Raw genomic sequence first — 17,484 nt, forward strand, 5'->3', positions numbered from 1 at the left:
GTGCTGCTCCATGGCACCTCTCCTGGTGGCTGTCCTCTCACAGCCAGGCCTCTGTCCTAGATTTGGGAGTGTCAGCCTGTGACACCCAGGCTGACGAGTCTCCCTCTCCACCATCCCTTCCTTCTTTTTGCTGGCCTCTTCAGTTTCCACTCTCCCTCCTCTTAGAGGCCCAGGCACCCTGGTACTCACCGTGTTCTAATGGGTAGGAGTCTTGACTGGCATCACCTGGGATACCTAGGGTTTGTTTACTGGGCTCCTACCACACAGGCCCTACAGCTAGAGGTTCCTACAGCCTCTCTGTGGGGCGTTCCCAGTGTCTTGGTTGGTAGTTGGTTTTCTTTCTCCTGAGGTAACCAGTTTTTCCAGAAGAAATGCCAGGTGCTGTGGCCTGACTGCTCCCACTGGCTCCAGGGCAGGCTGGGAGAGAAGGCTGGAAACCCAGGGCCCCAAAGGCAGACTGCCCCCCCCCCCATGACTGAGTTCTCCCTGCACCCGGAGCCTCCTAAGGCCTCTCTCCACGTGTGCCGATGCATCATCTTCTGCATGTATGTGACCATATGTGTGTGGGAAGCTGCCCATTGTCTTCACTAGCAGAGAGGTGTGGTAAGGAGTCAGGAAGGCTGGTGACCCTTGAGCTCTGGCAAAGGTCAGAGCTGTACACCCACTGTATAGTTCAGTCAACAGTATCTGAAACAACTTTCCTACTAGACAGTCATGTACATCCTTACTGATAAGATAGTCTGTCTGTTATTGGAAATTGCCTGCCTAAGGGCTATAGGTGTATCCCAAACTGAATAAAAGGAAGGCAAGGCCCGAGCCCAAGCAGAGTTCTTCCTCTTGATCTGGGCTCTCACCTGGTCCTTCAACATTTCCAAATTATTCTTTTTTATTTTTTCTCTAGGTGTTTATGAAAACAAGTTTCATTTAAATAACATTAAAACTACATGACTGTCACTTCAGTTTGAAATTTATTCCCTTGTCAAAAGTTTAACTTAGATAGAAGATTGGTCTTAAATTATGGCTTTTGGACAACAATGAGCTAGGATATGTCCAAGTTAAAAACATACCCCAAGTGGTGACATTATACCAGCTGTGAGGTTTTTAAACTTGAGACAAGGGACAGAAGAGAAATTCTACTCATTGCAAAGAAATCCTCATTTAAGCTTGAGTGACCCAACAGTTCTTCCTCTTGATCTGGGCTCTCGCCTGGTCCCCCAATATTTCCAAATTTTTCTTTCTTTCTTTCTTTCTTTCTTTCTTTCTTTCTTTCTTTCTTTCTTTCTTTCTTTCTTTCTTTCTTTCAAAAACAAACAAACCAAGTTTCATTTAAATAAAGGTTAGGAGGGGACAGAGGACAGAGGACGGGGACAGGTGGTGCCTCACCTGGCAGGAGTCCTGGCCCTCACTCCCAGCACACAGCATGTCATCCTTGATAATTTGGCCAGCTTTGTTGGAAGAGTTCTGATAGTACTGGTTACAGACCCTGTTCCCCACAATGGGAACCATCACCTGCAGCTGGTAGGGCTAGGACAGTGGAGCTGTGTGTGAGAATCAGGGCTAGTCCAGGCTTTTGCTTCTTCCCAACAACCAGGTACTCCTTGCCCTCCTCTGAACCACCCAGGCCATCAGCGGAAGGCGCAGGGAGTCCTTCTGTGGGCCCTGAACCTCAGGTCTAGAAGCAGCTACACCTGGTCCTGGGACTTAGCCTCACAGCAGCCATTAAATCCATTCAGTTCAGGACAAAGAACTTCATCAGCCAGAGTCTGATCTCCACATGCCTGAGTGTAGGCACTGAGGTGGCCCCCAGACTAGCTCCCCTGTGCGGAGCCCTCCCTCCATACTGCCAAATTCTAATGTGTGTGAGCCTGATGAACTCTACTAGCCTCATCCTGACCACTCCCTGAGACCCTACCCCACTGCAAAGATTTGAAGACCCCAGGTGGTGGTGGGTGATGGGTGGTGGGTGGTGTGTGGTGGGTGGTGGTGGTGCTGTCTACCCTTGGTGAACCCTGAGACTTTTGTTGAGTGGTGTCAGATTCAGCACTGGCACTGAATTTGAATCTCTATCACCCCTGTGAATACCACTCACTGCAACCCAATGACTCATTGAGAAACTACCTCATGCAACTCAACTACAACAGCGGGGCTCACATCACCCACACAAGGGACATCCCTGGGACCTGACATAGCTGGAGCCTCTCTCAGAGGCAGAATCAATGGCAATGGCAGGCAGAGGCAGATGTTGGGGTGCTTTGGGCCTTTTGTGTCCTGAAACAGGTCTGGTATTGCTAGGAATCAACCTCAGTATGCAGCTTGGTCCCTCCCATGTGAACCCAGGCCTAGCAGAGGGAGCCACCAACTGTGGAGCACTTGTAGCTTCTAACAGGTAGCCCAGGATAGGTCACAGGCAGGGTCTGACATTGTCCTGCACCAGAGTGCCTCCCCAGAGGTCCCAGAACCAGCCCAAAGCAAAGTACAACCCAATTAGCTCCACAAGTGGCACACTCAAAAGTAGATCTCCGCAGGCTCCTGATCCCGCTGGGCACATTCTGCTTCATGGGGTCAGCCTACTCACAGCAGCTCATTCACTGTGATTGGGGTCATTATTCACAGGCATAGACCCCAACTTGAGGGTCAAACCTACCTACAACAGGCCAACAACAATCAAGACTCAACTACCACAGCAGGGTTCACACAACCCACACCAGGGGCATTCCTGGGGCACCTAGCTTAGGGAATCAGGGAAAATACACTACTGACCTCCACAGGACATGTACCCCAAAAAGCCACTCTACCAAGACAGGGAGACATAGGAGATCTACCTAACACAGAGAAACAAATACACAGAGTCAGACAAAATGGGGAGACAAAGAAGCATGCCCCAGATGAAAGAACAGGTGAAATCCCCAGTAAAAGAACTAAATTAAATGGAGACAAGCAATGTACCAGATACAGAGTTCAAAACAATGGTTCTAGACGAAACTGTTTTGGCTCAGTGGATAGAGCTTCAGCCTGTGGACTGAAAGGTCCCCCGTTTGATTTTAGTCAAGGGCATGTACCTAGGTTGGGGCACATTCCCAGTAGGGGTTGTGCAAGAGGCAGCTGATCGATGATTCTCACTCATAGATGTTTCTAACTCTCTATCCCTCTCTCTTCCTCTCGGTAAAAAATCAATAAAATACATTTTAAAACAAAAACTAAAAACAATGGTTCTAAGGATGCTAAAGGAATGTAGAGGAAGGGCTGATAAACTCAATGAGGACTGCCATAAAGAGACGGTAAGTAGCTGGGACCGGTTTGGCTCAGTGGATAGAGCTTCAGCCTGCGGACTGAAAGGTCCCGGGTTCAATTCCGGTCAAGTGCATGTACCTTGGTTGAGAGCACATCCCCAGAAGGGGTTGCGCAAGAGGCAGCTGGTCGATGTTTCTCTCTCATCGACGTTTCCAACTCTCTGTCCCTCTCAATTCCTCTCTGTGAAAAATCAATAAAATATATTTTTTAAAGAGACGGTAAGTATAAAATAACGGACATAGAAACCATAAGAGAAAACAGTCAGAAATGAAAAACATGAGATCTGAAATGACTACACTAGAAGGAATCAATAGCTGATTAGATAATGCACAAAACTGAGTCAGCATTTTTAAATACACAGCACTAGAAAATACCTAATCAGAGAGAAAAAAGAAAAAAGAAAATTTGAAATAAGAATAGTTTAAAATACAGACGTCACCAACTGGTGGTCCACGGTCAACTTTTGGTCTGTGAGGTCCAAAAGGTTGGCAATCGCTGCTCTGGGACAACCTAAAGCATAACATTTGCATCATAGGGGTACCAGAAGGAGAAGAGAGAGAGAAAGGGGTTGAGAACCTATTTGAAGAAATAATTATTTAAAACTTTCCCAACCCGGTAAAGAAAAAGACATATAAGCCCAGGAAGTACAGAGAGTCCCAAATGAGATGAACCCAAGGAGGCCCACACCAAGACACATACATTATAATTAAAATGGGAAAGGTTAAAAATGAGGAGGGAATCTTAAAATTGGGTAAGAGAAAGATAGTGACAAGTGAGGTCCCATAAGACCAATTTCTCAACAGAATCATTTCAGGCAGAAGAGACTGACATGAATTATTTAACGTGATAAATAGAAAGAATCTACAACCAAGATTACTTTACCCAGCAAGGCTGTCTTTTGCTAGCTGGTTTGGCTCAGCAAATAAAGCGTCAGCCTGCAGAGTGAAGGATCCCAAGTTCAATTCCATTCAAGGGCACATGCCCGAGTTGCAGACTCAGTCCCCAGTAGGGGACATGCAGGAGGCAGCCCATCAATGATTCTCTCTCATTATTGTTGTTTCTGTCTCTTGATCACTCTCCCTTCCTCTCTGAAATAAAAAAAATATTTTCATATATATATATATATATATATATATATATATATATATATATATATATACTTACTAACCAATGTCACCACAATTAAATAAATTTTAGAAAATAAGTTATAAATAGCAAAAAGAGGACATACAGATGACCAACAGACATATGAAAAGATGCCCAATGTCACTAATCATTAAAGAAATGCAAATTAAAACCACAATGAGATACCACCTCCCACCTGTCAGGATGGCTATCATCAATAGATCAACAAGCCAACAAGTTTTGGTGAAGATGTGGAGAAGGTGAGCCCTCATGCTCTGTCGGTGGGAATGCAGAGTGGTACAGCCCTGTGGGAGACAGTGTGGAGGTTCCTCAAACAATGAAAAATGGAATCACCTTATGACCGAACCATTCCACTTCTGGATATACATCTGAAAAAACCTAAAACATAATTGGAAAAAATATATGCACCCAATGAACCCAATGTGTTCATTGCAAGCGTTATGTGCAATAGCCAAGACATGGAAGAAGCCCAAGTGTCCATCATTAGACATGTGATAAAAACATGGTGGTACACAGAGGGTGGGGCAAAAGTAGGCTTATGGTAAGGAGCAGGCAAAATCTTCTTGTATTATTATTTATTAATTATCATATTATTTTCCATATGAACAACTATAAACCTACTGCCCCACCCGGTATGGACAATGAAATATTACTCGGCCATTAAATAAGAGAAATCTTGCCATTATGCTAAGTGAAATAACTCAGTCAGAGAAACACAAATACCATATGATTTCACCTCTGTGTGGAATCAAAAGAATCAAACAAACTAACAAAAGAGAAAAAGGGTCATAGAACAGTGAACAGATTGTGGTTGCCAGAGGGATGGGGGAATGGGGCTCTGAGTGAAATAGGAGAGGGAATTAAAAAATATACACAAGTGGCTACAAAACAGTCACAGGGAATGTAAGTGTAGATTAGGGTATATAGTCACTAATACTGTCACAGCCATGTATGCTGCCAGTTAGCTCTGGAACTATGAGGGGAGGGGAGACACTTTGTAAAGTATATGATTGTCCAACCACTGTGCGTACACCTGAAACTAATTCAAAATAATACTGACTATAAACTGCAATGGGAACATGTTCTAAACGATTAGAGAACAGGTGCTCTGGCGGTGCTTGAACACACAGGTTCATAGCAGCATGGTTGACAACAGCCAGAAGGCGGCACCAGTCTCTCAGGCAGGAACAGACCAGAAAACACTCCCTCCACCTAGTGGAGGTTACTGGGCCACAAAGAGAAATGCAGTTCTGACACAGGTTACAGCATGGCTGGGCCTGGAAGGCATCATGCTAGGGGAAAGAAGACAAACAGGCAAAAGCCACAACCATACATCCCTGTGCCTTTCTCCACACACACTCAGCAGGTCCCCCTGAGCCTCAACTCTGAGGCTGCTGTAACCCCAGCTGCTCACCCAGCACATCTTCCTCTCAGGGACCTTCAGCGTGGCAGGTGGCAGGGGGGCCAGGCTGATGGGCTCAGACAGTGTCACAGGGGCCTCCAGTTTCAGCAGGGGGGACGTCCGCGCCCCCCTCTGCAGACAGGCTCTGGTTGACCTTGGGGTGGCGGACGACCTTACTCACATTTCTCAGGGTGTCATGGTCATAGAGTCTCAGCTGCCCAACTTGAACCCTGAGGCCATAAGCCTCTACGTCCTCCCTGGAGGAGGGACCAGGAGCCTCTCAGAGGAGCCTTCTGGGCAGGGCCAGTGTGGGCACAGCAGCAGAAGTGCGGCTCCCTGACAGTGGCTTTCCGCAGACCCAAGACCCTGCCAACAGCCAGCCTCCCATCACCCTTCTGTGTGTGTCCCTCCCCACCCCTGCCAGGGGGCCTCAGGCTGCATGGCTCACCGCTGGGTGCAGTGGGCTGCAGTCAACACCAACTGGTGGTGGATGAGGGAGCCCCCACACAGGTGCTGCCACAGCTCCAGCTTCTCATTGTATCATCGCACGCTGACCTGCCAAGGCCATCTGCCAGCGGGGGCATTGTGCGCCCCCACGGTGCCACCCCGCTGCCTCCCTGAGCTGGGACCTGGGAATAAAGGGGACAGGGCACGCCATCTTAGACCTCAGCAGGGCCCCTCGCATTCAATCTCTCCAGGACGAACCAAGGAGTCCCACCCTGAGTTGATGCTGAGGGGCCTGGGCAGCCTGAGCAGAAGATGGGGACAGGGAGTGAGGACTCACCTGGCAACAAGGCCACGGAGGCCTGGGAGGCTCAGGAACAGCAGCCACAGCATCTGCGGGGATGGCAGGGGCCTGGCTAAGACCACCAAGGGCGCGGGACCTGGTGTGGATGGAGAAGCCGGAGTCTGTGCAGGGGCATCCTCACCTTGAGAGACCATCCTTGGGACCCTTTTTGTACCCCTTCATCCCCTGCACAGGAAGGGGCAGGTGTGGGCCCCTGGCTGGGCCATGGGCAGAGAGAGCTTCTCCTCTCTCAGGACCACCCCAGGTCGGGGGGTCATTCAGCAGACGTGGAGGAGCTGCTGCTGGACCCTGGCGCTACATCCCCGGACCTGCCCCCTGGCTGTCACTGGGCAGCAGCCCCCTCTGGCTGCAGGGATCTCAGCCACAAACCGAGCCAGGCCGCGGCATGAGCAAAGAGAGCATGCCAGAGGAGCAGGTTTGCTGGCAGAAGTCCGGGAGCTCTGGGCCCAGGCAAGCGGCCCAGGCAGGTACAGCCCCAGAGCTGCTGCTGGGCCCCTCAAGCCACGGGGCAGCCCCTGAATCTGCTGAGCCCTGTGAGTCAGCGTGGAGCACGCCATCTGACTAGAACATGCCCTCTGCCTGGCATATGGTCTGTAGCCACCCTCACTGTCCCCAGCGGAGACCTTGCACACTGCCCTCTTCAGGGGGCTCTTTGGAGCTGCACTGCGATGGGCTTTCATGGGGAAACATCAGGGAGAGGCACCTGGGAGGCAGGTGGATAGAGTAGAGCTGGGCAGAGGGCAAGGGTGGAGCACAATGCAGGGTGATTCTCCCTTGAAGGAAGACCCAGGTGCGCCCCCCACAGGAAACAAGGCAAGCCCCTGTCTCTTCCTGCACAGCCAATCGGGATCTGACGGGCCGAGGTAGCCTGATGAGCTGCAAGGCCTCCCAGGTGCTGCCATCAAGGGCTGTCATGAGGGGACCTGGCCCGCCTGCCTCTGTGAACAGCAGTGCCCACTGCCTTCTGCCTCGTGTGCTGAGGAGGCAGCCGCAGGATCACCTAGGAGTCCCAGCCCTGGGAAGGAGAGGCTCAGGGCACAACTGAGGCCAACAGGCCCCACACTGTCCACGGAGACCCCCACTCTTTGCCCCCAACTGGGACTCTGGGGCTCACCTGGAAGTGGGACCCAGACCCCCATCCCTGAGGGGCTGAGCTCTGGGCACAGGGACTTCTCATCCTGAGGGGCTGCACGTGTCCACCTGCCATCACATAGACGAGGTGGCACCAAGAGACACCCAGGGCCCTCCCCGTCCCTGCCCCCCATTGTGGCACAGCATTCCTGCCTCTGCCTGGCAGTCAGTGTCTTTGGCCCCACCAAGATGGCGGCATGGCTGCCTCCCTGTCCCCAGACACAGGAGCTCCATGTGCCCAGACACCAGCTGTACCTCCATCTCAGGAACATTCCTCAGGGCCGGCTGAAGGGCCCATCACAAATACCTTTAGGGCCATCGTGTCTGCCGCTCCTGTGTCGCCAGTGCAGCCTGGACCTGCAGCGGTGCCCTGTCCAGCACTAGGAGCGCTCAGAGCCACAGCCTCTGTGTGGCCGGCATCCCAGGCTGGCAGGCACTGGGAGGTGTGGAGCTCGCTGCTTCTTGCCCTGAGAGGTGCAGAGGCCCTCACAGCCTGTGGTTGGATGGGGTGCCCCTGGATGCTGGGTCCTAAACCTTTCCTGTGCCAGGCCCTGGCCTCCTCAGGGGCTCCCCCTCAGGAGCACACAGCCTGGTGGCCTGGAACCTCAACAATGAGGTAGGTCAGTGTGGACCAGTGCTGTCCCTCACACCTGACCTCACTGAGAAACAGATGCCGAGGGAACTGGGTCAGATGAGGTCAGAGTGGAGGAGGGGAGGCCCTAAACCAGTGATGGGTGTCCTTGTAGGAAGAGGTGAGGATGCAGAGAGACACAGGGAGTGGTAGGACGGGAAGTAGTGTGGTCCAGTGATTCCTCAGCAAGACAAGGGTTCCGACGCCACCAGAAGTGGAGGAGGCAAGAGCCTGGGGAGGTGTGGCCCCAGAAAAACTTGATTCTGGCCTGTAGCCTGTGAGAGAATGAATTTGTGTGTTTAATTGCACACACACACACACACTCACACACCAGTCCTGGGACTTCAATGCCACACCAGGACACCACTTGTGGGTGAGCCTGGCAGTGAGCAAGATGTGAGTTCCACCGGGAAGGGCGTGGCCCTGTATCATCTCCATTCCAAGCCCTGAGTGTGTCTCTTGTCACCCTCAGACAAGGGGAAGAGTCCGAGGGCACTGATCTGGCCTGTAGAGTCTTTTTGGGGGACATAGCCCTGCAGGCTCCGTGTCCTTATCTCTGCTGGCCCAGAGCTCAGTTAGAACAGATTTCAGAGACCACAGGCAACAAGCCCCTGTCCATGTCCAAACCAGGCATCTGGCTCCGCCCACCGTGCCTTACTGCTCATCCCAGGAAGCCAGGTGCTGAGATCCTTGATGATTCCAGGCAAGCGGTAGTGGGGATGGCTGGTGGGACCATCAGCCCTGAGCCCATCCTCCTTAGAGAGAGCCCTGTGGGGACACCAGGTGGCCATGCCTGCAGACCTGGCCCCAGGCCCAGGTGTGTCCCATTCCAGACTTCCCTCCACACCAAGTCCCAGATCCTCTCCCTCTGGGAGCGCTGGCCTCTAGTCACTCAATCCTCATTCTTAACCCTGGAAACACTGAGGTCTGACTACACCCGCACCCATGGGGGAAGCCCTACAGAGTCACATCCCCCAGGGCCCAATGGCACTGCAGGCAGGCCATAACCCTCCTGGCAGGCAGAGGGGACCTGGATGCGTGTGGACACCCTGGCAGCCGCCCATCCACAGGCTCATGGACAGGGCAGTCACTTAGGCAGAAAGTGTGCTGGAACCCAAGGGCCAGGGTACAGGGCCAGGCTGAGCTGGGTCAGCCCCTCCTTGCTTCCTGGGCAGATCAGATCACTAAGGGGGCCAACTGCATGGTGGTGCCTCCAGCTGAGTCCTAGGCTTTATTTTCAAAAAAAAAAAAAAAAAAAAAAAGGAGTTCCTGGAGAGCTTCTGGCGCTCAGGAAACCCAGACTTCAGTCCTGGGCACATGGGGCACAAAGCTCATGCTCCGTCTGCACTGGAGCTCCCACTCCCCCTAACTGGAGGGCAGCCCTCCCCGAAGGACAGGGTCACAGGGAGATGACAGGACTTGTCCACCCTGGCCTCACTGTGTGCAGGGACCTCAAATACTCCACCACATTTTAGAATCAGGCTGGGGACCAGCCTGTGGCTGCAGGGAATGTAGCCCCCTCACCCACCATACAGGCCGCCTCAGGCTCCCCAGGCTCTCCTGGGTCCTGGCCCCAACCTGCAGGTGCAGGCACCCACCCCAGCCCAGAATCAGCCATGCCCCCCCAAATCCTAACCCAGCAGGAACTGCATGCCACTCCCTGGGCCAGGAGGGGTTCCACAGCCCCTTCTCATTCCTCCATTTGAGACAGAAGCTCCTCTGTCCTCTGGGAGCCCCTCCCACCCCCTGGGAGAAAGGATGGGCTTTGAGGAGCCTGAGAGGCTGGTGCACTGCTGTGCTTCTCCAGCAGGGGCGCCAGAGCTGGGACAGCAGCCTCTGGGAGGATGGGGTCCACCACTCCATCATCCTCTCTGGCAGCCTCCAAACAAACAGGACCAGGCACCAAGGGAGACAGAGGACAGGGGTAGGAAGAGGGAGAATAGGGCTTGTTGCTGGCACCTGCAGGTTCTCCTGCTCAGGAGAAGCTCAGAATGGGAGACAGGTTCTGCATACAAATGGGACTGGACTTCATTAGGTCCAAAGAGTTTATCAAATTGGAAAATGAAGATTCGGCAGCCGCCAGGTCAGACAGAGCAGTGGTGAACATGGAAAACAACGCTTGCTGTTTGTATGCTGCCAAGGCCAAGTCCTTCAAAGCAGCCATTCCACACTGACCAGGATGGAAGGAGGAAGAGGGAAGGTGTGGGCCGCTCTGGGAGCTGCCCTCAGGGCTGTGGTCTCCAGCCTCAGGCAGAACACTCCTCCTCCTCCCCAGCCAAGAGAGCCCACCCATGTGGCCCTCCTCCATGCTGCAGCCATACTTGCCCATCCCCACTTGGTCCACCTTCCAGAGCCTGGTTCCCCACCAGGACGGGCCACCCATGACACCCTGGCCCCGCCCACAGGTAAGTACACTCAGTCCAGAGCAGTTTTCATGCAGTTTAATGAGTATCCAGAGGGTGGAGAGGAAGCAGGAGGCCTGTATTGCCCCGCCTGAACTCAGACTACACCCCTCCTCTCCTTTTTGCTTGTCAGGGGGAGACAGACTGATGGAGGTGGCAGAGGCTGGAGGATCTCAGAGGGGCTGGGGGTGGAGGAGGGTGCTAGGTGCAGTGAAGAGCTGGCATTGGGAAGGAGCAGTGAGGTCCTCAGACACCATGGAGAGCCTGTCTTCATCTCACATAGGCAGCATCCTTGTCCGGCCCCGTGCTCAAGGAGAGGAGGGAACATAATGGCGGATCCAAGGCAAGTAGGATGTCACTCGGGCATAGACAGTAGGAAAGTTAGGATGACAGAACTCTTCCGCCCAGCTCACCACCCCTACCTGGACCCAGGTGTGGTACCATTGACAGACCAAGGGGCCCCCAGAATCACCCTGTGGGAAGAAGAGACAGGCGGTCAATACTCAGGGTCCCTGCAGGCAGGAGCAGTGGATGGAGGCCACAGTCTGGGGATCTTACCTTACAGGGACCCCGGCCCGGGCTCCCCGCACACAGCATGTCGTCCTTGACATCCAAGTTCTTCCTGAGGTATCGCTGCCTACAGATCTCATTCGGCACAATGGGGACCTCCACTTTCTGAAGATTGTAGGGCTCTGGCAGCGGCTCTGTGAGAAGAAGCCCAGTGAGCCTGCTGTCCTGAGAAGGCAGCCAGTCAGAGGCCAGGAGTTCTAGAACCTCATGCTGAGCCTCAGCGCCCCCAGAGGGATCCTGGGAATCACCCAAGATCCCAGCTCTCCAGGTTCATTCCAGGCCAGTGGGCTGATGATCTCTTGGCTGACACTGGGGGCAACAAGATCCAAAAACAAAACAAAATAAAACAAAAAAAACAAAAATATATATTTTATCCACAAATAATTTTTATTGGGAAAAGTCAGAGTAAGTGCTTTCCCCCAAGACATGCAGAGTGAGCGGCCCTCCTGTCAGATTTGACTTTGTCCATTTCACAGTGAATCCTGGAGCAGGTCACTGGAGTTGTCTCTCCTCCTCTCCATCCCACTGGGGGGAATTCGGGAGAACGGGACCTTCCGAAGGAAGCACACAGGCCTGGTGCAGAGTGAGGGAAACAAATGCCCCTGGCACGCTGGCCGGTGAGGTCAGTGGTTAGAGCACTGGCCCAAAGCGTCCCAGGTCTGATTCTTGGTCAAGGGCAAGGATCTGGAATGCAGGTTCAAACCCCAGCCCCAGTCAGGAAGGCAACTAAGAGATATGTCTCTCACATCCATGTTTCTATCTCCACCTCCCTACAACTCTCTCTTAAAAATCAATGTAAAAAATATCCTTGAATGATATTTAAAAAATAATGCCCATGTCCATGCCTCCCTCTTGCTACTTTGCTCTCTGCTCTTGTACACAGTCCTCTCAGGCTGTGTGCCCCCTACACCCAAGGGAGATCCCAGAGGGACCCCAGCTGCAGCCTCCTCTGTAAAGCCTGCCCTTCTCCCACCCACCCCAGGGCATCACCCTCAGTCTCCTCCTCCCACTCATTCTGGTTCTTATGTTCAGGACCAATCCTGCCCCAGCCAGTCACCCAGCACCAGGTGTCTGGGGGGAATGCACAGAGGCCTGGAGAAGAGTGAAGTAAACCAATGCCCTTGGCACCATGGCCAGTGTTCTCAGTGGTTAGAGCACTGGCCCAAAGGGTCCCAGGTCTGATTTTTGGTCAAGAGCATGGACCTGAAATGCAGGTTCAATCCCCAACTCCGGGAGGGAAGGCAACTAATAGATATGCCTCTCACATCAATGTTTCTCTCTCCCCCTCCCTTCCACTCTCTCTAAAAATCACTGGAAAAAAATATCCTTGTATGATACTAAAAAAATAAATAAATTAAAAATGCTCCTATCCATGCCTCACTCTTGCTACTTTGTTCCCTGCTCCAGAACAGACTCCTCTCAAGCTGTCTTCCTCCTAAACCAAAGGGAGACCCCAGAGGGACCCCAGTTGAGCCTTTATCGGTAAAGCCTCGCCCACCCCAATGCATCACCCTCCTGTCACCCTGGTTCTGGTTCTTACCTCCATAATAAATGTCGCCCCAGCCAGTCACCCAGCACCGGGTGCCTGGGGGGAATTCGGAGGAGGCTGGCGGGAGGCTGATCCAGTTGACGAGATTAGATGGTCGCACGGAGGCCACCAGTTTGAGAAGTGCCACGTCTGCCTGAGGTACTAGGTTTTCATACCAATGATCCGGATGGAGGATAATGCTAGCCACCGGCACAATGTAAACCCATGAGTGTCTCACTCCTCCTAGTTGGACCTTTAAGTGCCAAGGGTCGGGGTTTGTCCTGGGGACAGAGGCCAAATACATCTGAGAAACTGTGGCAGGATGTGGACCAGCACCTCAGAGCCCAGAGACCTCCCCTCTGTGGTGGGCAAGGGGAGCTCCAGGAAGCTGAATCCTGGTGGGGGTTCTGCAGCCTCTCAGCCCAGGATCTGCCCTCAACACACATCACATGCCTACCATATTTTCCCCCACGCCACCCCGGGTGCTGGCAGAGTAGGGACTTACCATGTAATGCAGTGGGCAGCGGTCAGCACCCACTGGGGGTGGATGAGGGAGCCCCCACAGCTGAGACTCCACTTGGACGTTTCTGTATCAAAGACCCACAGGCCTGCCTGCCACGGCCACGACCCATTGGAAGCATCTTGTCCCCCCATGATGCCCACCAACTCAGTCCCTGGGCCCAGATCTGGGGAAGCAGAGGAGGAGCCATAAGGGACCCAGGCACCACCTCCTGGAACCCAGTATGGTCCCATCCTCAGTCCCTCCCACAACCACCTTCAGGGGGATCTCCACCCCATCTCAGGGGCGGCCTCTCAGAGGTCAGAGTCAGGGGTTCAGAGAGAAGCCAGGCCTGAGGTCAGCACCCACCTGAGGTCACAGGTACGGAGGCCCCCAGATAGGGGAGAGTTAGGACTAGCAGCCACAGCATCTGCAGGGGGAGAAGGGAGGGTAGGGGAGAGCCAGTGAGGAGATCTGGGGCAGGGACCTGGGAATGGAGAGGATGGGCTTTGAGCAGAGTCCTCACCATGCCAGGCCTCTCTGCCTTCTGCTCCTGGGCCCCTCTGAGCCCCTTTATCCTCCTGCCCAGACTGGCCTAAAGCGAAGCAGCCCACTTTTGGGTTGGGGCATGGGAGGAGCCGGGGCTTATCCCTCCAGTTGGACCAGAGGTGACCAGTATACCAGCTATCAGATAAGAAATATGGCGTTTCCTCCCTGAGAAGACACTCAGGAATCGTGCTGGAACCCTAGCTGGTTTGGATCAGTGGGTAGAGCATTGGCCTGTGAACTGAAGGGTTCTGTGATTCTGGTCAAGGGCACCTATCTTGGCTGCAGGTTCCCCAGCTCTAGTCAGGGTTCATATAGGAGACAAATAATCAATGTGTCTCTCTCACATGCTGTTTCTATCTCTCTCCCTCTCCCTCTCTCTCTAAAAATCAATGGAAAAATATCCTTGGGATTCACAAAAAATAAAAATAATAATAATATTGGTTCTGGAGACATTTTAGTAGTAAGATGACAGTGTGCTTGTGAAAAAGAAAGAAATGAGATGCTTTGCATCCTCCAATACACGGAAGGGACTCAGGTTCGATTCCCAGTCAGGCTGAATACCTAGGTGAGTTCATTCCCCAACCAAGACAAATATAAGAGACCACAGATTGATATTCCTCACACCTCCCTCTCCCTAACTCTCCCTAAAATCGATAAGCATATCCTCAGGTGAGGAACTAAATAAATGATAAATAAGTCAGATGCTCTGAAACAAAACAGAGCAGGGGCATGGATGGGATGGGGGTCTCCACCTGAGCCAAGAGCGGGTTGAAGGACCGAGGCAGGCCCAGTCTCCCATGCCCCCTCCTTTTTTTGACACTCACAGTGCCCCCCACAAAGGACATACTCAGAGGACCTGCAGGCAGAGATGGCCAGCAGCCCCATGAGATGGAGGAGGCAGCTGCCCTGGGGCCTTTGGAGGAAGTGGGACCTGCTGGCACCTTGATGGTAGACTTCCAGCCTCCAACCCTGGGACAGAATGAGGTTTTGTTTAAAAGCCCAAGTCTGTGGCATTTGTTATGGCCACCCTAGGACACTCAGGCCTCTGTGCAGCTGTCCTCATCCATCCTATGTATGATATAGCTTTGTCAAAATGCAGGGCAAAGGGTGTGAGAGGTGCCGATTTACTGCTAGTTCTCCTCACTTCTTCTCACGTCCTGCAAACTCCAGGCACGCGCACAGCGCTGGGAGCCAACCTCCCTGTCAGCCTCCCTGCTTTCTGCATGGAGGAGCTCTGTCCCCCAAGTCCAACCCCAGGACGAGGCCGGCCACCCACCAGGCACAGGCTTTTCCTCCCTTTGACATTCTGAGAATCATTCTCCACCAAGCATGGGATAGGAGCAGACAATGCTTCCAGAGGAGAAGGAAGAGGAATTCCCACACTCCTGAACCACACCAGGTCCTCGGTTCCCCGTTACCCCAGTGAGACCAACGAAGGATGCTTTTTAGCACTCAGGTGAGCTCAGGTCTCTAGAAACCCATCATTCCCTCCTGGGGCCAGAGACCCTGTCACCCCTGCTGAGATGTTGGTGTGTCTGGGGGGCACCCAGAATCAGAATCCTCAGGGTACACTGGGGATCTCCACAGGAAACAACCAGGTTCCAACATGGCCAGGGGCCCCATGGTGGGGGGAGTGAACATCCAGGAGGGAACGGGCTGGGCTCACAGAAACAGCAAATCATTCAGGCGCGGGGGGAGGAGGCGCGGGGGGTGGGGTGGGGAGAAGACCTTGGCTGGTAAGGGGCGAACTTCCTTCCTCCCTGCCAGTGGTCTGGTCAGAGGACCAACCTTCACCCACCTTAACAGTGGATGTGGTTTTGGGCTGGTTGCCAGGCCCAGATGGCAGGAAGGCAAGTCACAGAGGTATCAGTGAGAAGCCACAGGCCCCATTGCCCAGCCTGATGCTGGACCCAGACTTCCCATTCCCCACCAACAGGCTGGGCGATAACCAGCTGGGCCAGACCTGGGACAAAGACAGCATTGGTTCAGCTTCAGCAGATCTGCCCAAAACACAAACAAGAGGTTTTAGGGTCTTGGAGGGAATCACGTGAAAATCATTGGCAGATCATACCATCTTCTTCTCAGAAAAGCCAAAAGCCTCACCTGAAAAGGTTTTAAGATGAAGGTTCCCAAGGTGTCTGCATGCAAGATAAATGTTTTAAACACAAATCAGGAGAGAAACAAGCAGAAACTCATCTGTTACTCTCAGTGTAACTAATGTGAATCCATGTTGGTAAAGACTCCATTCACAGCCAGCTCCTTACATTCTTAATCAAGAGTGTGTGACAACCACCAGCTTCCTTACAAGGAAACTCACATGAAATAAAATGTCATTCAAGGTTAAAAAGATACGGTGTCATCAAATATCAACTCTTCAAATCCCAATAGAATGTGAACAGCAGGCAAGAGTGGAACATTCAACATGACCCCCAAGTGTGTCTGGGGGAAAAGACTGGTGGGGATGTCCCAGGATGCCACAGAGCAGAGGGAGGCAAAAGAGGCAGCTGGTGCCAGAAAGCTGTGAAAATGGGATCCCAGTGGCCTCCCAGTGAAGTGGGGTGCCTGTATGGCCCGGCCGACCTGCCCATCCTCCTAGGCCCAGCCTTGGTGACAGCACAGCAGCAGACTAAGGCACAGTATCAACTCAGAGCAAAGGAGGAGGACCTGGCATCAGTGATGGCCGCTGGGAATCGATGGAGGGGAGAAAGAAGAGGGGTTTGGGGAGAAGTGCAGCCCACTGTTTTGGTGCTTGGTGTGAAGCCCCTCACTGTGCAGGACATATGGAGGTGGGGCCACGTTGAACTTGAGGGGCCCAGGCAACTCAGATCTTGGCAGGGGCTGGAGAGGGTCACCCCGCACAGAGGAAGGTGGTGCGAGCCATGAGACTGGAAACATGGTCAGGACCCCTGCCCTCCTCTCCCTCCTGCAGTCGGAGACACCCAAGTAGAAGGGTGAGTGATCCAATAATAGAGAACCTTTGGTTCCAGCAAAACAGAGGACTGGCATCTGGGAAGCCCAGGTTTCTGCCCAGTCACCTTAGGACAGAATCAAATAATCTACCAGGCAGCCAGGCCCTCTCCTGCTCTGTGTGTGGCCTTCAGTGACCAGCTCATCGCTGACAGCTTGTTGGCATCTTACTTTAGGGAGGACACTGAGATCAGCATCCCCCCAAAGTCCCTGCTCTGTGCCCCCATTGTCAGCGCTGGCTTCCCATGTCAGCCCAGTAAGCAGCATCCAGTTCTGAGGCCCCATCCCAGAGTGGCCTCCTCAGGTCACACCATTCTCCAGCTGCTGTGGGTGTGGCTCCCAGAAGCCCACAATCAGAGGATCAGCAGCCTCTACACAGGAAGCAGGGGTCAGGAAATGACCATCTGGAACTGAGTTCTTGGGAGATAGGAAATGGGTAACTTGTTGGGTGGCACAGCAGCAGGAAGTAGAGGTGCCCTCAGTGTCTCTTGTTGGGGGCAGGGGGCTGGATACTAACAAACAACAGGGCACAGGTGTGTGTTTCTGCGAGTGCCTTCTCT

At 53.0% G+C, this 17,484-nt stretch overlaps 1 protein-coding gene across 1 annotated transcript; it reads right to left on the bottom strand.

The window, feature by feature from the left end:
* Window positions 1-11,119: 11,119 nt before the first annotated feature.
* Window positions 11,120-13,838, bottom strand: LOC311621756 (tryptase-like; the record flags this gene model as incomplete). Its single annotated transcript, XM_084882139.1, has 5 exons — window positions 11,120-11,284; window positions 11,370-11,515; window positions 12,922-13,190; window positions 13,415-13,595; window positions 13,778-13,838. The coding sequence occupies 5 exons, from the start codon at window positions 13,836-13,838 to the stop codon at window positions 11,120-11,122; spliced, it is 822 nt and encodes a 273-aa protein (XP_084738265.1).
* Window positions 13,839-17,484: the final 3,646 nt, after the last annotated feature.

The sequence above is a fragment of the Pipistrellus hanaki genome (genome assembly GCF_964339955.1).
Source record: "Pipistrellus hanaki genome assembly, chromosome: 4".
NCBI lineage: Eukaryota > Metazoa > Chordata > Mammalia > Chiroptera > Vespertilionidae > Pipistrellus > Pipistrellus hanaki.